We start from the raw sequence: 26,404 nt of genomic DNA, 5'->3' as shown, positions 1-26,404 counted from the left end.
TAGTCCGAGCATGTGGAAATTATTTTAAAATCTCTTTTTTCCATTTTCATCATCATCATCCCTTTGTAAATATAGTTATTTCTTATGAATAATATTAAAGCAACACACAGAAGCAGTTTAGATATGCATCATTCCCTGAAAGTAGTATTGTCAGTCCAACCTGGATTAGATATTTTATTATTATTTTTTTAAGATTTTATTTATTTATTTGACAGAGAGAGACACAGCAAGGGAGGGAACACAAGCAGGGGCGGGGTGGGGGGGGGTAGAAGAGGAAAAAGCAGGCTTCCTGCAGAGCAGGGGGGGCTCAATCCCAGGACCCTGGGATCATGACCTGAGCCGAAAGCAGATGCTTAACAACTGAGCCATGCAGGCGCCCTGGATTAGATATTTTAATAAGAAACTAGCTAATCTGTCATGTTAAAAACTTAAAAATATTAATACGCAAGATATTTATTCAAAGTGTGTACGTAATGGTCTAGTCTAGAGAATTACAATACACTCATAATTTTCTTCAGTTCTAGAAATTCTAGAAATTCTCTAATCTTAAATGCGCATTTTCAGTGAGCAAGTTTTATCACTTTTTCCCTTTTATGTTTGTTCAAATTCTAGTTGCTGAAATTTAATGTTCATTGAATCAGATAGTAAAAAATATAAGCGTGTACTTTTAACTTTTTTCATTTCTACTAATTTAGGGTTTGTTTGTTTTTGTTTTTGTTTTTGTTTTTGTAATTTATAAGAGTATCACACCACACCAGATTATAGAACTATCCCCTTCAACAGAAGATTTGACAACTCCTGTTTTACCATATACTTTCCAGACCATTATTCAGCTTTGGCTTGGCTTGAACTCTTCTAGTAACTAGGAGTTCATTACCTTTCCAGGAAGCCAACTCATTATTGGACTGTTCTGATTATTAGAAGATGTTTTCTTAGATTGAATAGAAATCAATCTTCCTCTGATTCGTAGTCTTCAGACTTGATCCTACTTCTGGAACTGTACAAAATAAATCTACTCCCTTCTGCATATGACAGCTCTTTGGATATTTGCAAACACTTGTCATATCCCCCGTTATTTTTCTGTAAGCCTCACTTGTTCTAATTGGATATGACATGGTTTCCAGAACCTCCTTGTCCTGGTTGCCCTCTTCTGGACATATTCTTTTTTTTTTTTTAAAGATTTTATTTATTTGACAGAGAGAGACAGCGAGAGCAGGAACACAAGCAGGGGAAGTGGGAGAGGGAGAAGCAGGCCTCCCGCCGAGCAGGGAACCCGATGTGGGACTCGATCCCGGGACCCCAGGATCATGACCCGAGCCGAAGTTAGACGCTTAACGACTGAGCCACCCAGGCGCCCCTGGACATATTCTTTTAATAATGTCTTTCTTAAAATGTATTACCCAGAACTGAATTGCACATAAATTTCTTGTTCTGGACAATAAATACACTTCTGCTAATGGTGCCAATAATGCAGTAAGTTTTTTAGCAGTCCTGTCACTCTGTTGATTCACATTGAGTCATAATTTTTTTTTTTTTTTTAAGATTTTATTTATTTTTTTGACAGAGAAAGACACAGCGAGAGAGGGAACACAAACGGGGAGTGGGAGAGGGAGAAGCAGACTCCCTGACGAGCAGGGAGCCCGATGCGGGACTCGATCCCGGGACTCCAGGATCATGACCTGAGCCGAAGGCAGTCGCTTAACCAACTGAGCCACCCAGGCGCCCGAGTCATAATTTCTTAATAGGGAATCAGAATATCAAAATAGTCTCCATATTCAGTTGATTCCTTATGTAAATACACCCATCCATCTTTTTTGATTCATTTTAGGGAGAAAAGAAAAAAATTAATTTTCATTGCTAACCTTACTGATTTTTAATTTTACCACTTAAATATTAGCAACACAGCTGGTAATGTAACCAAAGGAGAGTTTAAGCAGGGGTGCTGTATTTACCCACATCATGGTGGGTAAAGGATGGAGGGGAGCTGATGGACTGGAATAGGAGGGAGATGAAATGTTGGGTGAACTGTTCAGCGACTGATGTAGTCATTCAGATGACAAATGACAATGACCTGGGTTAGAGAGGAAGCAAAGAAGATGGAGAGAAGAGGACAGAGCCCAGAGATATGTGAGAAAATTAATAGGACTTGGTAACTAATTTATATGGGAATATTAGTAATGAATGTAATGAATGAGGAAGGGGGAAATGACAGCTCCTACATTCAGAAGCTGGCTTGGCATTTACAGGTAGGCCATGTTATTTCCTGTTGGGCATAAGATTATTCTGAGGCCATAGTAACATGAGACAAAACAGGTTCATTCCATAATTTTGTCTAAGCACAAACAAAAGCGGTCACTGTGCCATCCACCAAATTCCACACACCCCCTTCTTTCGGTTGAAATGAGCAACAGCTACTTCTTACCAATTATAGCATTATCCTTGCTCTGGATGGTGCATCCTGCATGTAAGATGTGTTGAGATCTCAATCATAAAATTCCCCCTCTTTCTGACAGCATCCAATCTAGAACAGGCCTCTGCTTCCTTAGACCCTCTCTCAAATCTCTCACGCAAATAGCAAATCCTATATGGGTTCTTTATAATGCTCTTGTACTGAGTTCCATGGTTCCCTATGCTGTGCATTCTTCCTGAAGTGAGTTATAAACTCACCTCCAACTAGAGATGTGTTCCTGGTTGTCTCTGACTGAAAGACATTAAGAATAATCCCAGAGTTTCTTGCTTGGACAATCAGGTGTTAGTAGTACTAGTAATAGAAATAAAGAATACTAGATGAGAGGAAGGTAATGTTTTCAATTTTTAACAGGTTTTCTTTGAGATATTAGTGGTTTAAACTTCGTGGAGCTATCCAGGAGGCTTTTGGTTGGCTATATGGCTCTGGGGCTTAAGAGAGATGTCTGTGCTGAGTGTATCTATCTCTTATCTCTACCCATACATAAGTATACTCAGAAATATATATTTGAGGGCGCCTGGGTGGCTCAGTTGGTTAAGTGACTGCCTTCGGCTCAGGTCATGATCCTGGAGTCCCGGAATCGAGTCCCGCATCGGGCTCCCTGCTCAGCAGGGGTCTGCTTCTCCCTCTGACCCTCTTCCCTCTCGTGCTCTCTGTCTCTCATTCTCTCTCTCTCAAATAAATAAATAAAATCTTAAAAATATATATATATATATATTTGAGAGCCATTATTTATATAATAATTGAAGCTGTGGGGTTAACTAAGATCATCAGGGAGGGAATAGAATGAGAAGAGAAAAGGGCTGAGGACAGGACCCCAAGGAACACCTGTATTTATGAGGTGAGCAGAAAGTGAGATACCCAGAAAAGACTCTTAGAAGAAGCTGCCATTGAAAAAAGAAGAGAAGAGAATCAGAAGTAGAAAAAGACCAGAAGTTAGAGAAGGAAAAAGTTTCAAGAAGGAGAATATTAGTAGTTTTATATGCCCCTAAGAAGTCAAGTGATATAAGGAGACCTTCAAGCCATTTGACATGTCCCATCATTTTTTGACTACCTCTACTTTCTTGCATAGTAAGATGTTTTAGGCTCCTCTTATTCTTCCCTGCCCTAGCCCTAGCATCAGCCATTTGTCTAAGGACTCCTGTTTCCTTTGAATGGAAAATGATATTTAGAAACCATGATCTGGGGGTACTATTCCTTTAAAGAAGCTTGCCTGTGAAGGCCTATGGCTATATGGTGATCACTTGAGGGAATGGAAGGTCAGAGAGAAGGAGAAACTTGGCATAAGTGAAGATAAGCAAAGTAGAGGTCTAATTATCAGACCTGAAGCTTAAGGTCAGAAGCAAGATAAGGATGCTGTGACCTTGAGTCCCAGAGTGGCACATAGAACTCCAAAGGTTAGGATTCATTTTAGGAATCTGGGTGAAGCTCTGTCTTTAAATATGCATTAAGTGAGGCCATCTGCAAAGGCTGGGCACCAAAGCAAAGACTGAAGCCACTTGTGAAATATTTGGGTTATCTCCTGTGTCAAGCATTTTATCCTGGCATGTGGGCTTTAGTGTTGGAATTGTTAAGTCTCTACTTACTAAAATGATAATTATGTTTATTGACTTTAATATTCTTTATCATTAAGAAAAGAATTGGGTGTCTGCTGTAAATATCTCTGATTTTGTTGACCAAGTATTCCAACCCTCTTTCTTCTAGAAAATGTCCATTTCTCTCCTACAAACATCGGTAGGGAGTCCAAACTCCTGACTAAAGTTTATTGGACTAAAGATGAGTAACCACATCAAGTAGGGCTGATCAAAAATACTGTGTTTTGGTCTTCAGTGAGCAGATGACCTAAACCAGGCCAGTGAGAGTCCTTCCTTGGGACTTGAAAAACTGATGCTGGGAAAGAGGCTTACTCCCTCTCTAAGACAGAGAGATGAAGCATCGATGTGTTTGTGGCATTGGTTTTTAGGAAGAAGCCAGTACAAGAGAAACAGAGATGAGAGATGAAAGAAGACTCCAGGTGGCATTTGAATCTCTGATCCCTTGTCTGAGGCCCAGGTGTGCTCTTGCCATCTCAGAACCATGAGCCTTCCAACACAGATTCCTTTTTGCCTAAGCTAGTTTTGACTTGGGTTTCAGTCACTTTTCACCAAAGGAGAGAGACCTCACTCATACAATGACTTCAAATAAGTCTTATTTGAATTTATATTGTCAAAGCTTATTTCATTTATATTGTCAAAGGTTAACTTCATTCCCCCCTTTTTAAATTGAAGCATATTAACATACAGTGTTATATTGGTTTCACGTGTACAATAAAGTGATTCAACAGTTCTATCCATTTCTTAGTGCTCATCAAGGTAAGTGCACTTTTGATCCCCTTTATTTATTTCACTCCTCTCCCTACCCACCTTCCCTCTGGCATCCACCAGTTCTTTGTATTTAAGAGTCTGTTTTTTGGTTTATCTCTTTTTTTAATTTGTTTTGTTCCTTAAATTCCACATACGAGTGAAATCATATTGTACGTGGTATTTGTCTTTGTCTGCCTGACTAATTTCACTTAGTATTATACCCTTTATATCCTTCCATGTTGTTACAAATGGCAAGAGCTCATTTTTTTATGGCTTTTTAATTTTTTATGGCTAATATCCCATTATATATATATAAAACTCACAGCTTTATCCTTTCTTTTTTTAAAGCTTTTTTTTTTTTTTAAAGATTTTATTTATTTATTTGACAGAGAGAGAGACAGCGAGAGAGGGAACACAAGCAGGGGGAGTTGGAGAGGGAGAAGCAGGCTCCCCGCGGAGCAAGGAGCCTGATGCGGGACTCGATCCCAGGACCCTGGGATCATGACCTGAGCTGAAGGCAGTCGCTTAACTGACTGAGCCACCCAGGCGCCCTATCCTTTCATCTATCAATGGATACTTGGGTTACTTCCATATGTTGGCTATTATAAATAATGCTGCAATAAACATAGGGGTGCATGTATCTTTTCAAATTAGTGTTTTTGTTTTCTTCAAGTAAATACCCAGTAGTAGAACTACTGGATCATAGGATAGTTCTATTTTTAACTTTTTGAGGAACCTTCATACTGTTTTCTACAGTGGCTGCACCAGTTTGCATTCCCATCAAAGTGCATGAGGGTTCCTTTTTCTCCATATCCTTATCAACATTTTTATTTCTTGTGTTTTTTATTTTAGTCATTCTGACAGGTATGAAGTGATATCTCATTGTGGTTTTGATTTGCATTTCCCTGGTGATGAGTGATGTTAAGCATCTTTTCATGCATCTGTTAGTCATCTGTATATCTTTGGGAAAATGTTCAGGTCCTCTGCCCATTTTTTAATTGGATCATTTGTTTTTTTGGTGTTGTATAAGTTCTTTATATATTTTCAATATGAACCCATTATTGGATAGGTCATTTGCAAATATCTTCTCTCATTCAGTAGGTTGCTTTTTTGTTTTGTTGATGGTTTCCTTTGCTGTGCAAAAGCCTTTTATTCTGTGGTATAGTCCCAATGATTTATTTTTGCTTTTGTTTCCCTTGTCTCAGGAGACAAACCTAGAAAAATGTTTATATGACTAATGTCAAAGAAATTATTGCCTATGTTTTCTTCTGGGAGTTTTATGGTTTCAGGTCTCACATTTAGGTCTTCAATCCTTTATCCTTTAAATCCTTTAAGATGAAGTTAACTTCATTTTGATAAGCATCTCAAACATTGAACCCAAATGGTAGGAAATAAAGTGACCACAAATGGCTATTATGTTTTTCCTAATAAAAACAGCAGTCGTTGGGGCGCCTGGGTGGCTCAGTCGTTAAGCGTCTGCCTTCGGCTCAGGTCATGATCCCAGGGTCCTAGGATCGAGCCCTGCATTGGGCTTCCTGCTCAGCGGGGAGTCTGCTTCTCCCTCTCCCACTCCCCCTGCTTGTGTTCCCTCTCTCGCTGTGTCTCTCTCTGTCAAATAAATAAAATCTTTAAAAAAAAAAAAAAACAGCAGTTGTTCAAACTGATTTTTTCCCTACTTACACCTAATATTAGAATATCTATCACAGTTAATCTCCCAAGGATCTTTTTCTTATTAACAACCTCAATTTAAATTGTATTTCCCTTCCTTGCATATTTCCCCATCACATTATTGCACTGAATGTATATTATCTTGTTGCTTTATTAAATTGTCCATTTCTAAGGGAACAAGAAATAAATGATTTGTAAGAGAAAGTATGTTTACTTTCTTATCTTTCTCCCCCTTAGTTATAAATAACCTACCAAGTGTTTACTCAAGCTTGCACTTTCTCTAACAAAGAGTTATTTTGACAGGTTTTACTGTCTACTCTTCCAGCTTTTCTAGTCCTTAAGGCTAAGTAGAACCCTTAATCCTTGTGTTACCGAGACATTTGCTGAGTTCAAGGACAGCTATCCAAGTTGGTTAATGGCTTTGTTCTTTAAAAAGAATCTGATTTTGGTTCAATGCTTATAATCATTAATGTATTTAATGCAGTGTTAAGTCATTGCATTCCGTAGTTCTTATTTGCCTGCCTCAATGGAATTAGCCTCTAGTTTTCTTCTAGGGATTTACCTTTTCCCCACTCTGAGTCTGTGAGGTCTCAATGCATTCTCCATATCAAGAATGGAGCCATGACAAAGGCCCAAGATAACATGCACATGTGTTCCTGAGGTAGGTGCATGACCCAAACCGGTGCAGTCTGAGGACATTTCAAGATTTCTATGAATGCCACCAGCAGGTATGTTTTTCCGCTCCTCGGGATATGAACTTAAGGGTTTATGAGGTTGGCATTTCTGCATCCGTCTCATGAACATGAAGGGATTGTATGAGAATGGAGTCAACCTAAAAGACATGGAGCCAAAAGATGGAGAAAGAGAAACCCAGGCCTAATTACTTGAATCAAAAATTAACTTTCTGCTCAAGCCCATTTGAATGAATATTTCTGTTACTTATAAACAAATGACTCTTAACCGATGTAATAAGGATCATGTAAAATTCACTTGGATAAGAGGAAAAATTAGATAAGTACATATATATCTGAATTTTTTTGAGCAATATCTGAGAAACAAATGAAAACTCAGAGTCTATTGGCCATGTCAGCTTGTCCTACACACTTGCCAAAATTAATCATCTAGAAAAGAGAGTAAAGCATAAGAAACTAGGCTCTGAGTATTCTAAAAAAAAATCCAACCAATTGCTTGGGATACAGCCCAGTCCTGTAACAATACATTATAATGAGAAAAGTTCTGAGTAGTGATCATGAGGTACCAGAAATCCACAGTTATCAGAAAGAGTCATAGGCTCCGCAGATGGAACTAGAGGGTATTATGCTCAGCAAAATAAGTCAGTCAGAGAAAAGACAAATACCATACAATTTCACTCATATGTGGAATTTAAGAAGCAAAACATTAATGTAACATATTTTAGCAAAACATTAACATATTTTTATTAAAAATAAAGTAAGATGAAAACAGGGAGGCAAACCATAAGAGACTCTTAACTCTAGGAAGCAAACTGAGGGTTGCTGGAGGGGAGGTGGGTGGGGGGATGGGGTAATTGGGTGATGGGCATTAAGGAAGGCACTTGAAGGAATGAGCACTGCATGTTGTATGCAACTGATGAATCACTAAATGCTACCTATGAAAGTAGTAATACACTATATGTTAATTGAGTTTAAATAAAAAATTTTTAAAAAGCCATTGGCTCATAGAATTTTAGATCTGGAGGAGTTAAAATCACCTACTACTTAGTAATAAAGGGGAATGGACTCATGCCTTTTCACAATGTAAGTTGAAATACATGGTTTAAGTTAATCCTTAAATAACTGAAAATTTAAATAAATGAAAACAATGGTTTTCCAGTCTCTTCTACTGACTGAAGCTCTACAGTACAGGCTAATTTTTTTTTAAAGGTTTTATTTATTTATTTCAGAGAGAGAGAGAGACCGAGCAGGGGGAAGGGGAGGGGCAGACTCCACGCTGAGCACAGAGCCCAACCATGACTATGACGACGACGATGGAGGTCCTCATTGTGGGGCTCCATCCCAGGATGCAGACGTCCAGGATGCAGGATGCCGAGATCATAACCTGAGTTGGAGTCAGATGCTTCACTGACTGAGCCATCCAGTACAGGGGAATTTTTTCATGGCTGAGCCTCCTCAGGTCTGGAAGGACATAGAAGTTTAACAAAGAATCTCTACCTCTTTTTCTCCATCCTATAATTCATATGGTGGGATGAATCTTCTATTTTTCCCAAAGCAATCTTTGAGGAATGTCATACATTTTGATTCATATTATTTGGGAGGAAAGATGTGAAGTAGAAAATAGAAGAAATTTAGAGTTAGCAGATTTTCATTTGCATCCTAGCCCTGTCCATAACTGTGTGAGCTACTAGATTAAGCCCCATGAGGTCATGGCCCAGATCTCTCTCAAATTCACTGATGGACACACAGTGCCATACTGTGCCACAATGTCTGGCATGTATAATAAGTGCTCAGCAGATTTTTGTTAAATTAATATCTAGATTTTGCATGAGTCCCTTAGCCTTTCTATGTTAGTTAGTCTAACCGGTACAACCACCACCAAAACTTCAGTGCCTGGACACTATAAAGGTTTATTTCTCACTCCTGTTGCAGTCTAACTTGGGTCAGTGAATGGAAAAAAACATCTCTGCTCCACAGAGTCATTCAGGGAACCCAGGCTCCTGCCAAGCGGTGGTTTCCTCATCCCCTGGGGCCTCAGATCCTCTACTGGATCCCGTACATCTAATGATCTAATGGCAGGCAAAAGAGAAGAGTGAATGTGTGGAAGAGAGGATTGTATACTAGGTTTTAGTCAGCCCAGAAAGGGGAGGGGGGCTCTTGCCACATTCCATTAGCCAAAACTCAGTTCTCTGCCAGCCCACTCCACCAACTGCCAGAGAGCTGAGAACTGTGAGCTTGTGGCATGTCCTGCAAGAGGAGAAATGTGAGCACTGGTGAGAACTAGCTTTCTCTGCCCCACGCGCTGAGCCCCGATGTTTCTTCTGAAAAGAAAAATTAATAATTGCTATTTACCAGCACTTTATGAGGATTTAATGGGGCAATAAATGTGTAAATGCTTGGTGAAGTGCTAATCAAGTGTTATGAATATTCCTGGGTAATTTTGTTCCCTTTACCTCTGCATTTCATCTGTAAAATGTGTAGGCTGATATGCTTTCTGAGAATCCTTTCCAGCTCTGAAATTATTAGATTCTGTGGTTCTTTTAAACCTTTATCAAGCAGGTGACCCTCTGACTTTGTACTGGTGCCTTAGGATTCCACACATGATGCTACAACCCAGTCCTCCTGCCCCCAAACCCTCTTCCATTGCTTAGTATTGCCCATGTTCTTGTGGAGACAACCTGATTCTCATCTCATTTTAATTCTGTTCATTCTAACTGGAGATAAAACATAATTTTTGATTCTAGCCTGCTAGATTTCTTAATCTCAGAAGAAAAACTGTAGATGTGGGGAAGAAAACCTAAGAAAGCATTTGACAGATTTGAAATATTTAAAACAAACATGATTACTTTAATCCTGTCTTGAAAGATGCTATGTAATAGAAATCTGGTTCGACCTATTTCCTTTGTCTGTGGTTTCCTTAGTGCTCTTAGCACAGTTTCCCAGCTTTTTTTTTCTCCAGCTGAATTCCCTTTGCGGTCCATTGACAACTGCTTTGCACAATTCCTGGGGGATGTCAACAAGGGGCGGTCTGAATTCTCCTATTTAAAGGCTGATGAGAGGCTAATATGCATTGATGTTCAGTATTCTGGCCCCTTCTTATCCTTCTCCAGACCACAGCGAGGGGGCTCTTGTCACATTACAAATCTCATGTCATTGCTGTGCTTAAAACACTTTATTGTATGTATTGTACTTTAAAAAAAAAAAACACCCAACTTTGATATATATTATACAAATATATATTATATGTGTTATTATATTATGTATATATTATATAATAACACAATGCACAGATGTTCAGTACAGTTTGAGGAGTTTTGGTAATTGAAGGTGCCTGTGAAATCACCACCCCAAACAAGATATAAAACATTTCTTTTTCATTTCTTTTTACCTCAGAAAGTTCCCTTGCTCCCTTTTCCGTCATTGGCCCCTGCCTGGCCTCCACACCCAGAGGCAACCACTTTCTGATTTTTATCACTGTGGATTAGTTTTGCTTGTTTTGGATTTGGTACAAATATAATCACAGAGTGTAGACTTTTTTATGTCTGATTATTTTTACTTAATGTAAGTAAAATCTTTTTTTTAAAGATTTTATTTATTTGAGAGAGAGAGAGAGAGAGAGCACAAGCAGGGGAGAGAGGGAGAAGCAGGCTCCCCACTGAGCAGGGAGCCCGACTCAGGGACTCGATTCGAGGACCCCGGGATCATGACCTGAGGCGAAGGCAGATGCTTAACTGATTGAGCCACCCAGGAGCCCCCTCAATGTAAGTTTTTTGAGAGTGTTCCATGTTGTTGTGTTCATTCCTTTACATTAAGTATGAATATTGCCACAATTTCTTTATCCATTCTTTTGTTGATGTTGATTTGGATTGTTTCCAGTTTTAGACTATTTTAAGACTGCTATAAATATCCAGGTCTTTTGAGGACATTAAGTTTTCATTTCTCTTTGGTAAATAAGAGTGGAATTGTCAAGAAATATGGGCTTCAATAATCTAAAGACCCATTTATAATGAAGACCAAACCCCCTGCATGGCCCTGATCACATCTCTGGAGTCTGCCTGCTCCCCCTTCTTCTCACTCTCTGAACTTCAGTCCCTCTGCTCTTCCCTCTGCCAGAAACACACTTCCTTCCCACAACTGCCTACCTTCCCCATTAAGGTTATTCCTTATCATAGGCATTCATGGTCTGTATTCTTGATGCCCTGGCACTTACCAAGATTGCAGTTTTATATTTATGGGCATGATCATTTGTTTAATGTGCTTCTCATTCAGGAGCAAGCTCCATGAGAGCAGGTTATCTGCCCATTTTACTCGCACAGTGCCCCCCAGCCTGGTTTCTAGCATGTACTAAACATTCAGTACCTCATTGACAGGTGAACAAATGATGGTCATTCTTCACCCACCACAGATTCTGTTCTCCACTTTGGTAAAACACCTTTTGGTCAACCAGAGAGGAAAGTCTGCCCTTGTCAGAAGTTTTCCTGCAGCCTGGACTCAGTCAGAGGGGGGAAAAATCCCAGGCAGTCAGTTACTTTTAGGCTGCCTGGCTTCCAGGAAAGAGAAAAGCTTGAATTTCAATCTTCATAGCTCTTGTCCTAAGCAGACCATTATAAAAATAAAATTCCTGCTCAAAGGGGCTTCTGATACAAGTAAGACAACAAGGCAATGCAGTTAACAAATATTCCACCTTGACTAGACCAAAGGGGACTTGCTCCTGGTTCTGTTTATTTACCCTAGTGTTTCTCCTTGAGCACCATGTACTGGGGGCATTCTCAAGGTGGCACTGGTTTTCTTGGAAAGCAGAAATTTTTCTTGAGAAGGAATAAAGTTATTCCAGAAAATACTAGAGGACAAAGTGCTATGCAATGAAATTTACTTTTACATTGAAAAACACCTCTGTGAGGTATTTTTACCATTTGACTTGCCAGAGCAGAGATGCTGATGAGCTAGGAAGGCTCATTTACCCACTGTGCTGTTATTGTGAACAAGGCTATTCAGAGATGTGTTTAGCTACACATTGTCCCTCCCCAAAAGCCCCATATGAACAGTAATGAAGATGATTACTATAATCTTACATACCTTTGCATGATTCTGTATTTCTCATGGATGATTTCCTCCCCAGGTTGACCTCTTGTCTGTCTGGAGTGATAATAATGAACAGACAAGTATATGGATACTCGCTCTTCTTTAAGTGTTTTTTTCTTTATGAAAAGAATGCAGAAATGTGATCCTTAAAAAATGAATGTGGTACAGAAAGGACTAGAGGTGTTCAAGGAAACAACCTGATTACTTTTATTGCCACCTGGAAATAAAATTATTTTAGGAATCAGCAAGCCTGTATAGAAGGAATAGAATATGCTTTCCTGTCTTTAAATAGTGGTGGGCGGTTTTTCAGTTGAAGAGGATTTGGGGAAGTCAAAGGTGATGAGATGCTTTGGAAAGTCTGCCAGAGTATTTATCAAGAAACTTAAGTGTTCATACACTCTGATCTAGTAATTCCACTTGTAGATATATGTCCTGTAGAATTAATCATAGATATGGACAAGCATCTATTACAAGGAAGATCACTGATGCATTACTTACAATAGGGAGAAATTAGAGATCTAAATGTTTAACAAAAAGAGAATGGCTAAATAAACTCTGGGCCCTGCTTATTATAAAATGTTATGATATTAAATCATGTTTGCAAAGAGATTTAAAAACATAGGAAAATTCTCCTAGTGAAATTCTCCTAGAATAGGGCCTGAAATATTGTAGGCACTCAATAAATATTTGTTCAATCAATACATGAATGAACTGCCAGAGAAATGAAGGTTAACATTTTTTAAAACTATAGGTAGGGTTAACACGTCTGCAACGGCATTTTAGAGGGAGAAAAGAAGATAAAAACGGTTCTCTCCCCTAAAAAAAAAAAAAAAAAGAACGGAAAAGAAAGCACACAAAAAAACTTGATCTTGAATGTAGGCCAATGGAAAAAACTTTCTTCCAAGACATTGTAGGTGGAAATGGAGTCCATTTGCAATACTGGAGGTGCTTTCCTCTAAAATGAGATTCTGTTAACTTAATAGTTCTTGAGCACCTTTTCTGTGTGCTAAAAATTTTGCTGAGATGTTAGTTTGAGGAACTTTTCTAATTCAAAAGAGTTTCATCCTTTTACCGTTTTGTTAGGTGAAGAGGTGGAAATATTTTTACCTCATTAAACAGCCTCGTTTCCAAAGACCCAGACAGAGCACCTGCTGCATAAGCCTGTTTCCTACGCTCGCCCTCTAAGGTTAAGACTGGCAGGGTGCATTCTTGAAAGTGTTTGCCTTGTACATTTTAGTTCATCTTCAAAAACTGGCTCATTGCCATTCTGCACTCCAGCTTGTGATACTTAAATAGGAGATTCAAATGAAGCAGATATAAAAGTGTGTGTGTGTGTGTGTGTGTAGTGCGATGATGGGGAGAGGCCCCAGAAAGAAAACCAACAAAGATATGTGAGTTGGAAGCCATACTCTGAGCCAAGGGCTGCACTTGTTAAGTGGAAATTAGGGGTCCACCTACAACAGGGATGTTTCAAAACTAAGATTGGGACAAAACCATCATCCAAGGTCACCCCTAGGGGTATGTGAGCTCTGAAGCGAATCACACTGTGCTTCACTGTGTGGGAAGACTCAGCTCTGGGAAGTGGAAGAAAGCATTATAATTTTAGAAACCCTCTTTAAGAAAAGAATACAGTTTTAGGGTGCCTGGGTGGCTCAGTTGGTTAAGCGTCTGCCTTTGGCTCAGGTCATCATCTCAGGGTCCTGGGATCGAGCCCCACATCGGGCTCCGTGCTCAGCAGGGAGTTTGCTTCTCTCTCTGCACCCCCACCCCCATGCTTGTGCTCGCTCTCTCTCTGAAATAAATCTTTTAAAAAAAGAAAAGAATACAATTTTAGGATACAAATACTGTAACAAAGAGACCCAGCAGTGCTTAAGAAACATTTAAATATATCCACCAAACCCTATTATGTGTATCCCCAAGCCAACTTTTCCTTTAGCTAGATCTCATAATGTCCAAGGCCCCTCTCCGAAGCTCTCTGACAGGAGGGTGATTGTGAAGAAAGGAAAATCAGAGAGCAAAGACAGAGGTCTTAACTGATTGTGATTAAAATACCTTAATTCTGCAAGTTTAACAAAAACACGTGCCCCTTGTGAATACATTATTAGGGCTCCTTCTAGGGCCTTTACAAGTTAGGGGCCTTGAAACTCAAGCATCATTAACTTTGAGATAAATCCTCCTCTGACCGTGCCCCACCCCTAGCATTTTTCTGCAGATTAAATCAGACTAAAGTTAAAGGCAGCCAAAGGGATGAGTAGAAGGCAGAAATTATAGAAAGGTCACAGTGGGGACTCATCACATACATCCTTTTTTTTTTTTTTAAGATTTTATTTATTTGACACAGAGAGAGAGTGAGCAAGCACAAGCAGGAGGAACGGGAGAGGGAGAGGCAGACTCCCCGCTGAGCACGGAACCCGATGGGGGACTCGATCCCAGGACCCTGGGATCATGACCCAAGCCACAGGCAAACGCTTAACCGACTGAGCCACCCAGGCACCCCAACATATACATTCTTATTCCTCTTGCAAATATTGAGCTCTCAGGCTGGAAGATGACGCAGGACACGTTAGGTCTTCTGGAAGATACATAAAGGAGTCTTGGGGCTATCAGGCCTCCAGATGTAAGCATTAGCACAAATTGGAAAGCAAGGCTGTTTCAACCCAGTGGAGAAGAGAAAGTGACTTAGGAGGGCAGGGGGGTAACTTGGAGGTAAGAGAGCTGAGAGATAGTGCCTCATCCAGATGCCTTGAATGCTCTGGACTGGGCACTCATTGCTAGCTTGGCAGTTCTCTCCAGGCTGGCAAATGGGGGAACTTGTACCAAGTTTCTCAGCAGAGAGGGCCGTGCATATGAAAAGACAAACCAAAACAAAATAAACCAAGATTGACTTTGGGGTTAACTGTAAGTGCTGCGGCCAGCCGCGGGGTTGGGGGTCAGTGGTTGATGGAGGGTTGATGAAGGACACCCTTGCAGCTCCAGGAATCCCTGAGGCAGCAACAGCCGAAACAGTGAGCGCAGAGTATTGGTGCTGGATGGGAGGAAGGATGTGGGGGGTGGGGGCAGGGGGGACCCAGGAATGAGAAATAAAATCAGACCATTTAGGCATTTGGGTAAATTAAAAATACAAGCTTATTAAACAATGCATACTTTGGAAGCACACACCAAAGGATGCAAATTCAGTACATCAGAAGGACTGCCTATGGGAGAGGGTTAGAAGTAAGAAAGAGGGTTAAAAGAGAACACATTACTCACTCACTCAATCTATAATAAACAAGAGAAGGACCATGAAAACAACAAAACACTCCAACAGCAAGGAAAGAAAGTCCATTTTTTTTTGCAAAAATGGGGAGAGTCCCAATAATAACACTTGGTGGGATCCGCATAGGGCAGTTTCAGACTCTCAGTGGTTCCAAGATTGTGGGGCTTTAGGAAACAAGGGCTCCCTCTCATGTAGGAGAACAGAAGAGATATTTTTAAAAACTGCTTCGTAGTTTTGGGGGAAAAATGATACATACTTTTGTTTTTAAAACATGCAAATAATACAGATTATTAAATGAATTGAATCCATGTGAAGTACTGACACATAATAAGCCCTCAATAAATGTTAAAAAATAACCTGAAATTTCTCCACCCAGAGATTAGCACAATTAAGATTTTGGTAAATATCTTTTCTAGGAAATATATCAATTTACTTATTTGCACATAAATGAAATCAAACTCTATGTGATGTTCTGAAACCTGGGTTTTTACACAACATCATACTATGGCGATCATTTCATGTCAGGAATATAGACTATCTTCACCCTTTCTAAAGTCTAGGGTGTACATTGTATAAATGTTCTATAATTTACTTAACCTGCTCACAATCGGTGGACATTGAAGCTGCTTCCAGTTTTTTATTTTTATTACTTTTTAAAAAAGATTTTATTTATTCATTTGTCAGAGAGAGAGCACACAAGCAGGGGGAGCTGCAGGCAGAGGGAGAAGCAGGCTCCTTGCTGAGCAAGGAGCCCGATGCGGGGCTTGATCCCAGGACCCTGGAATCATGACCTGAGCTGAAGGCAGACGCTTAGCCAACTGAGCCACCCAGGCGTCCCTGCTTCCAGTTTTTTTTATCATTATATGTAACATTGCTGGCCCATCTGCATATACCTACCACTTTATATTTGTTTGAAGATTCTCTTAGAGTGGAATTGTGGTGTCAAAAGGTATGCACATTTGACATTTCAATACCGCCAAACTGCCCTACAGAAAAGTTTTGGTGTCTGTGCCTCCAGCAATGGGGTACAGATACTTTGTTATCTCTCAACAAAAGGTGCAGTTCTTTTCAGTCTCTGGATACCCGCTGGGTGAAAAATAGCTTATTGTCAATTATATTTGCTTTTTTGTTATTAATGTAATGGTTAATTTTATGTGTCAACTTGGCTAGGCTATGGTGCCCAGTTTTGTTTTGTTTTGTTTTGTTTTTTGTCAAACACCAATCTAGATGCTGCTGTGAATGCATATTTTAGAGATCAACATTTAAATCAGTAGATTTTGAGTTAAGCTGACTACCCTTCACGATATGGGTGGGCCTCATCCAATCAGTTGACGGCCTTTAGAGAAAAGACTCTGGTCAACTTTTTCCTGGGTCTCCAGCCTGCTCTCCTGCCCTGCATGTTTTGGACTTGCCTATCCCCACATGAGCCAATTCCTTAAAATAAAGTTCCAGTTTCTAAATATACACATATCCTATTGGTTTTGTTTTTCTGGAGAACCCTGACAGCTACAACTAGTGAAGTTACCCCATTCAGCTGTTCATTAGCCACCTGTATTTCTTTACTCTTTTCTTCCTTCTTTCCTTTTCATTCTCTCTCCCCTCCCTCCTTCTCTTTCTTTCTTTCTTTCTTCGTTCTTCTCTCTCTCTCTTTCTCTCTTAAAATTATCTCCTTGCCCTGTGCCTGGGTCTTTCTTAGCCCCTCTGCTCATGCCTGACATGAACTATGACCTAGGGCCCCAAAGTGATGGTTTCTGCAGTATACACCCTGATTTTCTGACTAGGGAATTATACTTCAAGTGATTTAATGTAAATAAATAGATTGAGGGGTGCCTGGGTGGCTCAGTCGTTAAGCGTCTGCCTTCGGCTCGGGTCATGATCCCGGGGTCCTGGGATCGAGCCCCGCATCGGGCTCCCTGCTCCGCGGGAAGCCTGCTTCTCCCTCTCCCACTCCCGCTGCTTGTGTTCCCTCTCTCGCTGTCAAATAAATAAAATCTTAAAAAATAAATAAATAAATAAATAAATAAATAAATAAATAAATAAATAAATAGATTGAATAAAGCCAAGTAATTGAGAATGCTGCTTAGTTAAGGGAACTTACTTGAAAACCAGTTCCTCCTTCATCTATCAGTTAACAGCTGAATTTCCTGTTGTTTCTTTTTCCCCTCGTAGAGGCCGATGTCATCACAGCCACGTAGCAGAACAATTTCCCACAGCAATGGAAGTTCTGTGATGGCATTGGGATTACAAATGCTGGTAAGGAAATTTGCAATCAGTACTTACTATCAGAAATTACAAAGAAAATTAATTTTAAACTTTCTAGGAAAGGAGATGTTCAGTGAAACTAGAAATTTTTCTTAATTCATTATACAGAGAAAGCCTGTCTCTGATCAACCGGAGAGAGAATGCTCTACAACTTCAAGGTACCCAATAAATAGGACTGGTGTAAGAGACAGATAGTCCTACTTCCGTGGGTTAAGTATCTGTGCCAAAATGGCGACTATCTTCATATTGGATAGGCTGGTGCCTGGACTATTTTTCAAGACCAGACCTGCCCTGAGAAAGCTTTAGAATTTCTTACTTACTAAGACTTACTCTGTCTTAGGTCAAATCTCCTAAGCGGGGTTCCCCCACCTCTATTGCCCTGTTAGAGTGGAAGCAGGATATATTAGTTTCCTATGGCTTCTATAACAAATTACCACAAGCTGGGTGGGGGGAGGGGGATTCAAACAACAGAAATTTATTGTCTCACAGTTCTGGAGGCCAGAAGTCCCAAATCAAGGTGTCAGGAGGATTGGCTTGAAGTCACATCTGAACTGTGCTAACTGGGAGGGGCAGCTGCTGCAAAGAAGAGCAATACTCATCAGAAGGAGGGGAACAGAGGCAGCTGAGCAGGCTCAAACACCGGACAAACACTGTGGGGAGGAAGGCGCTGAGTTCCACTTGGACGTGCTGAGTTGTGATGCAGCTAGTGAGACGCCCAAGCGTGATGTCCCCTGTCCATCAAATTTGGCAGCAGGTGTATCGTTTTTAACTTTAGCAAGAACACTTTCTGTGGAGTGTGGGGCACAAGGACTATCAAAGGGAGTTGAGGAGTGATTGGGAAGTGAGGAAAGTTGAAGCGGGGCCGATCAGAAGCCAGAGAATTAGGGTCTGTTCGGGAACATTCTCAGCTCTGAGGACAGTGTTGCTCAGGCAGCTTTTCAGGACCGGAGGCAATGCCCTAAAGCGGTACTTCTCAAAGGCTGGTACCCAGACCAGCAGCATCCAGCATCTGGGAACTTACTGGAGAAGCGAAATTTGCGGACCCGCCCAAGACCTAATGAATCACAAACTCTAGGGTGGAGCCCTCAAGTCTGTGTTTAAGAAGCGCTCAAGGTGATCCTGATGCAGGCTACGTCTCAGGAGCCTGGGAGAACAAGCCTGACAGAGCCACTGGGGCCCTCTGTCTCAGGGAGGCATCTGTGTGTGGTGTTAGCATGTTTACTCCAGCTGGGCTTGCTTGGAAGCAGAGAGTCTGGTTTGGGGTGGGGGTGAGTCAGGGTGTTGGGCCCAAGGGCATGAATTTTTGTAAAGCAAGCCAATGAGAAAAGGGACCGGTTCCCTTCCGGGGCAGGATCCCTGCTGCGTAAGGATGAACTACACCTGTTCTGATCTTTCAAGCAGATCAGCAGTCTGACATCTTTCCACTCCTCTGAGCAGTACCAGAGGAAGGAGCTCTCTTGAAGGATGGGGCTGGGGATCAGCTGAAGCTGTCACCAAGTGGCATTTCTCACAATATTTGCAGAGCCCCTGGGAGATGTTAACCAGAAACTCGGTTTGCTCTTTGACTTCAGTCTTTATGGTTGAAAACCCTTCCAAAGTGGATCTGTCTTTTTACCACTTTAGAGACTAGAACAAAATCTAAAGTAGCCAAGTTGTGAAATATTTATTATCTTTACACTGCAGAGTGGGTTTAAGATGAGCTCTCCAATATTATTGCTCTTACCCTCTTGCATTCTGATTTGTTTCCTTGAAAGGGAGAGATTGGGTTGCATGGAGTTGCTGCTGACTGCTGGGATTTGCGTGTGATCCCCACCCCACATTATCGATGGCACACTCTGTTACGTGTGTCTGCATCTGATTTCCCCTTAATGGCTGTACATGCATGTCATCTGTCCAGTGGGCAGATAACAGGAAGTATGGCACAGTGTAAACACAATGAAGGCAGGGCTGGTTAGTTCACGGTTTTACCTCTAAAACCTAGAACTACAACAGCACCCAGTAAACATTGTTGAATGAATGAATGAAAGAACGTGGTTATTATAATTGGATTTGGGATCATCTTAGAATCTATGGGTCTAAGGGTTGCCATTCTGAGCATTAATCCTCACTATCTGGGACCATAAACTTACTAATCTTACTAATCCTGGTAACTTCTGGAAAAAGCTTTCAGAAAAATTTTGCAGAAATCCTTAAAATTACCTTTTTATGTAGTTTTCTCTTTTTTCACGAAAGAAGAGGACAATATCAAAATGGAGGGTGTTGGTGATAGGATTGGGTTACTCCAATTCTTCTCTTCCCCCTCCCCCTTGGAATATATCCCGTCTTTGCCACGTTGCTCTATAGTGCCCCCTACCGGAGGGATCAGACTATATTTCCCCATCCACTGATGTTGGACTTGGCATGACTTATTTTGGCCAGTGGAATTTACTAGTAGACATGAGACGAACAGAGACTTTAAATGTGCTCCTGTAGTTGGCTTGGCCTCTTGTCCTGTCCTCCACCATGAGAACTGACCTGGGCATCTTCCGGTCCAAGGAAAATGAGAGAAATGTGGAGTGGACCTGATCCCAATCTGCAGCCCAGCACAGAGCTGTCCCAGCAGTCCCACACACCTGGGAGGAAGAAAAAGAAATGCTTCTGATATGCCATAGAGATTTTGGAGTCATTTGTTATACAGCATTCACACAGCAGAAGCCCAACAAATAACATGTCCTTCAGGTGGATCCTAGCAAACAGATATTTTACTGCATTTTTAAAAACTTTTGGGGTGCTGAGGATGACAAGAGGCTAGAGAGGAGTTAAGATGCTGAACATTGGTGTTCAGTCCTAATGCTCAAATCAAGCCAGCAAGGACTAAACAAAGTACTAAACAGTGCTAAGCTGGATAGCATTAAAGAGATCTTATTCTAGTTATCTCTGGTTTTTTAGAGGTCGTAAGTACCAGATAGTAGCTCCCTGAAGAAGCAGCAGGAGGAAGAGGCCTCATTTTTAGGAATGCTCATCCCATGTTTTGGCGCAGGTGAACATTGAAGCTACTGGCTCATCAACCCCAGCAGCCTGGAGGATTGTCACAATATCTAACAGCCCATACAGAAAGGGCTCCAACTGCTCAAGGAGAGGCCCCACTCCTGAGCCATCTTCAGAGCAGATGAGCTATGATCAGCAATTTGGCGGGGGAGGGCCCCTCTTTTCCAAGAATTCCAGTGAAGTCCCAAACCCATCCTTTGAGCCAGGGTTGTTGAGTTGGACTCCCCCAGAATGTGTGATCCAAGAATGAAAAGGGGAGGTTTCCAGTGACAGGTAGAAGAACGCTCCAGGGGTCTATATCCTAACGCTGAGAAACTATGAATAGGCTACATGGCACGGGGGAATTAAGGTTGCCAGTCAGCTCCTTCAACTAGGGAGATGATCCAGGTAAACCCGATACAAGCAATAGGGTTGTAAGTGGGAGAAGGAGGCAGAAGACGAGCAACCAGAGAGATGGTAGTGAGAGAAGGACTTGGCCGGACGCTGCTGGGTTTGAAGATGGAGGAACTGACTTCAGTTCCGTGAGACCTGTTTTGGACACCTGTGACCTCCAGAACCGTAAGATAATAAATTTGTGTCGTTTTAAGGCACCGAGTTAGTGGTCATGTATTATGGCAACAACAGAAAACGAATACATTCCCAACAGGGAACGAGAGTGCTCTTCCCAAAATGAGGGGAAATGCCGGGCAGGCGAACAGAGAGACCAGAGCAGATGTGTACTGTAGCCTGGGTCTCTAGTATGTCTTGTTCTGTGGCTCTCTGGATATTTCCCCAGGGGGGACAGAATAGCATATACTTTCCAAAGTGTTGTGGATAGGAACTTGCACCTGTTCCACAAAGCCAAAGCTCATCGCACCTGTGAGTAAGAGCAGACAAGCCTGAGGGTGTTACCTCCAAAGGCATTCTACACAGACTTGAAACCTGGCTCCTTCACTTACTGGCTGGGCAACCCTAGGCAGGTTACTTAACCTCTCTGTGCCTCAGTGAAAAGAGGATGATACCTATCTAGCTGATGGAGTTTTTATGAGGATTGATGTTAGTACATGTAACTAAGCATCATGGCTGGCATATGATTAACACTCGAATAGTACTGGTTGCTATTAGGGCTAACACTACTAGGTAGTCTGTGTAGTAATTTGTAAGCCTTGGGTCTAGAGCCACAATATGGGAGGTCAAAGTTGGCTCTGTCACTTAGAACTTCTCTGCTTAGGCAAGTTATCAGGCCCAATTTTTTCTTGTGTAAAATGATGATATTAAAGTTACCTCCTTCATAGAGTTGTGATGAGGTATTAATCAATTAACAGGCCTAAAGTCCTAGAACAATGACAGACAGGTCCGATAAATATTCTCTATAATCATCACCGTTCGCAGTTGTCCAGGGTCACCATTGCTCTGAATGATGAATAACGAAACAACCACCATCATTGAGTCAGTGGCTCCTCATGGGACCATGAAGACCTTTTCGGTTGGGAAGAACCGTGGTCTCCATACTGGGGGAATCACCAGAGCAACACCACCCCTCCTCCTCCAGGAGGTCAAATCATGGGGGAGATGCACATATGATATATAAAAAGAAAGGAAAGTGAAAAACTTAGTTGTCAGAAACACACAGTCAGGAGAGACTCGTAAATGGGACAAAGGACACACGCCTGCCTCTCTTTCTTCTCTACTCTGTGATTGTGCAGCATTGGACTTGCCTATTGCCTTGGATTCAGTGCTTTTACACTTTGTAACATAGTCAGAACATTAGGTTAAGGAACCTTGTCATTTTCCTATTCAAAGCTGTCCACTCAATAATACCAAGAATTCCCACTCTGGTAGATAATGACAAGAAGTTAAGACAGCCCGCTAGTAAACAAGCAGATCATTTCATGGCAGCAGCTGATTTAATCAAAACATTCTGGTTCTCCCTCATCTGAACCCACACAAGGACTGAACCAATCCGATTAGAAAAAAATATTTGTTTTATCTTTGCTACATTTATTTACTCTTAGGGACTATTTAACTTGATCGGGCAGAGAAGCCGGAAAGAACGGAAATACTCGAGGCACTGAGCAGCCCTGTGTCTCTCCGGCACCGGGTGGAACGGCTGGGGGTCCTTCCACACCGGCCTATTCTCCAGCCACATCTAGAAGTCTTTTGCCCTTGTCTTCATGGGGGAGAATTGCGCCGTTCGTGTGCCCAGTTTGGGGGGTGGGTGGGTGCAGAATGGGAATTAGAGAAAACAAGCCAGTAATTTCACAGTTCTGCCCCGCCATGTAAGTGATTTCAAAATACGAAATATTTTGTCCTTCCACAACATTTTCTGACAATTGTGTGTGTGTAAGGCATGGTGAAGGTATTACAGGAAGGCGAAGATAAATTAGATCTGGATTAAATCCCAAGGAACGCCCAAAGTTCACATGATAGACACACGAATACCTGTGAGGGGCCGAAAGCTACAGGTGTGTTCTAGGTTGGAGCCAGGATCTCACAAAGATGCTTGCTGCCTGTGATACAATAAAAAGTTCTATACCTGGCACAGCGCTCCTAAAACCCTTAGAAATGGGGTGGTGAACACATCTACATGCCGGAAGGGTGGCCTACCCTTAACCCTCGAGGCTCCTGCTCTTGGGAGCCTTTCACATCTCACCCTATGTACCTCTTCATCTGGCTGTTCATTTGTATCCTCTATAATAAGCTTGAATAGTAAGTGGAGCACTTTCCGAAGTTCTGTGAATTGTTCTAGTAAATAATTGAACCCAGGTGGGGGGCATCGTGGGGACACCCGAATTTTGTAGTCAGTTAAGCAGAAGTGCTGGTCACCTGGGGGCCCCACTTGCCACTGGCATCTGAAATGAGGGCAGTCTTGTGGGACTGAGCCCTTTAACTTAGGAGCTCATGCTAACGAACTCCAGGTGTAGATAGTATTAAGATTGAATTGAATTGTGGACACCCAGTAGGTGCTGGAGAATTGGTTGGTGTTAGGAAAAACCATGTATTCAGTGTCACGAGTGGAGTCAGGAAACACCAGTCAGTCTCACAAAATTGCTCCAGCTTGAGGTAAGGGAGATGAGCTTTTATGCTCTGTATCAGCTAGCCATTGGCTATAGGCTGCCCCCCGGGTAGAATTACCTCCCAAATATTTCTGGGCAAGGTGGCTCCCACGGGTCAAGGGCAACTGTGCAGGGAAGGGTACAGCGGTAAGCCTGTAGCAGCTAATCCTTGCAGCAGTCATGGCTGACTAGACCTGCTGGGGAAAAGGGGGTCTGGACAGGACACAACAGCACTGATTACAAAGTTGCATTCCAAGGAAGATAGGAAACTGTGGGTGGAAGCTCCCATGAGATGCGAACTGATCCACTGACGTCAGTAGGAGGTGAGGAAATTCCTCGAAACAATCATCCAAGAAGCTCCTGCCTGAAGATTCCAGTAAGACATAGGTGATTGTATTAGCCAGCGTTGCCCAGAGAAACAATACCAGTAGAAGATATATATATATATATATATATGCTGATATGATTATGGAGGCCGAGAAGTCTCACCCTCTGCTGTCTATAAGCTGGAGAACCAGGAAAGCCAGTGGTATAATTCAATCCAAGCCCAAAGGCCCAAGGAAGGGGGTTGGGATACTTGATGGTTCTAAGTCCCAGGCTGAGTTGAGAATGAGGAGTGTGATGCCTGAGGGCGGGAGAAGATGAACATCCCAGCTGAGGCAGAGAACAAATTCTCCCTTCCTCTGCTTTTTTGTTCTATTCGGACCCTCAACAGATTAGACAATGCCCACCCACATGGGGGAGGAGGAGAGTGATCTTCTTCACTCAGTCTACCCATATTAATCTCTTCAGGAAACACCCTCACAGACACACCAAGAAAGAATGTTTTATCCGGTATCTGGGTGTTTCTCTGCCCGGTCACGTCGACTGTGTAAGATCAACGATCACAGTGATGCAATGGAAATGTGGTTAGGGCAGAATCGACGTGATGGGTATTTAAATGTAACACCTAGGAGTATCTGAGGGAGAACATCCGGAGGGCTCCTGGAATGAAAAATAAAGCCAAAAATGAAGTTTAAAATGAAGTCCTGGTTTAGGGGGTGAGACTAACATCCTTTATAGAAAACTAAGACAAAAACAACAACCATTTATTGAGCACTTACTATTTGTCAGGTGCTGTGACTTTTTGGCTCAAGCTTTGCAATTTATGACGAAATAAATTGTATTGTATTATTTATAAATTGTATTATCACCTTCACATGGACCATCTTATTTACCTCCCGCAACATTCTTATGAGGGAGCATTATCCCTACTTTTAGAAAAAAGGACACTGAGATTCAGAGAGTTAAGTAACTTGCTTATGGTCACTCAGCAAATGAGTGGGGTTTGGATTCCAGGAGTTATTTATTCAGAGAAGGACAAATAGGAGATCCAATTCTCACCGTCACCCTGTCCTGTTCCATCGGGAGTGAGTGGAGACGTGCCACTTTCTTTCATCAAGACCAAATTACGACTTCCAGAAGCACAAGACACAAAAGACACTCCCGTGCAGAGTGAACAGCCCCATCCAGGGCACCCTTCTTAGTCACAGTGGTGTGTCCTCACCTCAGTAGCTGTCCAGGAAAGTCACATAACATGCACACCAGAGAAAGCCCCTAGAAGAAGAGGTGAGACGGGGTGTGGAATCATTTCAGGGGTAAGTGGGAGAGTTACCGGGTCACCAGTCAGCGCAGGGTGAGATAAACCAGTCAGGGGGATTCTAAGGTTGTGTCCAGAGTGTGGCTCCTGGAAATAAGAATGAAGAATACACAGAAATCTTTCTGCAGCTGTTCCGAGAAGCCGGAGCTCCTTCTTCAGGCCTTCGGGCAGCTTTGCTGGAGAGTGTTTTTACCACCGTGTCCCTGCACGTAAGCCTGGCGTAGGTCCACGATGTTTGTGAGTTTGCCTGCCTGCCCTCTCTTCTCTGCCAGATAGGAGCTGCCAGCTCAAGTACAACCTCCTCACCTCAGATCAATTCTGCAAACATTTATGGAACATCTTCTCTCTGCTGGGCACCAGGCTAGGAACTAGGGAGCACACAGTAAATAGCTGTTGTTGTTTATTAACACTCTGCTTAGAATGTTGACCTCAAGCAAGTTACCTGGCTCTCTATATTTTAGTTTCCTAATCTGTGAAGTATGATAATAATAGGATTTACCTTGAATAATAGGCTCTACCTATAACTGTGAAGTCTAAATTGAGTTAATATATCAGGGACACCTAGCTGGCTTAGTCGGTGGAGCGTGCAACTCTTGATCTCAGGGTTGTGGGTTTGAGCCCCATGTTGGGTGTAGAGATGAGTTAAAAATAAAATCTTTAAAAAATTTTTTAAAAAATGAGTTAATAGATTAGAACATTTAGGTACTTTATATATAACAGGCATTCTTCTAATAAACATTAGCTCATAATATTATTACTACTATTGCTGATATTACTACTACAGCTACCACAGTGAATAAGATAAGATATGGTCTTTGGGTTATGGAATTTAAGGCTAGTGGGGAAAACAAGCAATTGCAATGAAGTGGCGGGTGTTCACGTACCCAGAAGTAGAGATGCTGTGGGAACATTCAGGAGGGGCCCCCAGGCTTTG

At 41.7% G+C, this 26,404-nt stretch overlaps 1 protein-coding gene across 2 annotated transcripts in view; it reads left to right on the top strand.

Annotated features, from left to right (window-relative positions):
* The window catches only part of MRPL42 (mitochondrial ribosomal protein L42), a 65,310-nt gene extending 40,229 nt beyond the window's left edge, over positions 1-25,081 (top strand). Inside the window, exons 6-8 of one of the 2 annotated variants that reach the window (XR_004676120.1) lie at positions 17,677-17,760; positions 17,878-17,927; positions 18,259-25,081. Coding sequence is in view for 1 of the 2 variants with exons in the window: in XM_034987844.1 (XP_034843735.1) it covers positions 17,677-17,737 (61 nt within the window). In the remaining variant the exon portion in view is untranslated. The remainder of the gene's footprint in view (positions 1-17,676; positions 17,761-17,877; positions 17,928-18,258) is intronic. The other variant, XM_034987844.1, reaches the window with a different exon arrangement.
* The last annotated feature ends 1,323 nt before the right edge of the window (positions 25,082-26,404 follow it).

Source organism: Mirounga leonina, unplaced genomic scaffold (genome assembly GCF_011800145.1).
Source record: "Mirounga leonina isolate KUSES-001 unplaced genomic scaffold, KU_Mleo_1.0 Mir_418, whole genome shotgun sequence".
NCBI classification, from domain to species: Eukaryota; Metazoa; Chordata; class Mammalia; order Carnivora; family Phocidae; genus Mirounga; species Mirounga leonina.
This window is presented reverse-complemented; position numbering and strand designations above follow the sequence as displayed.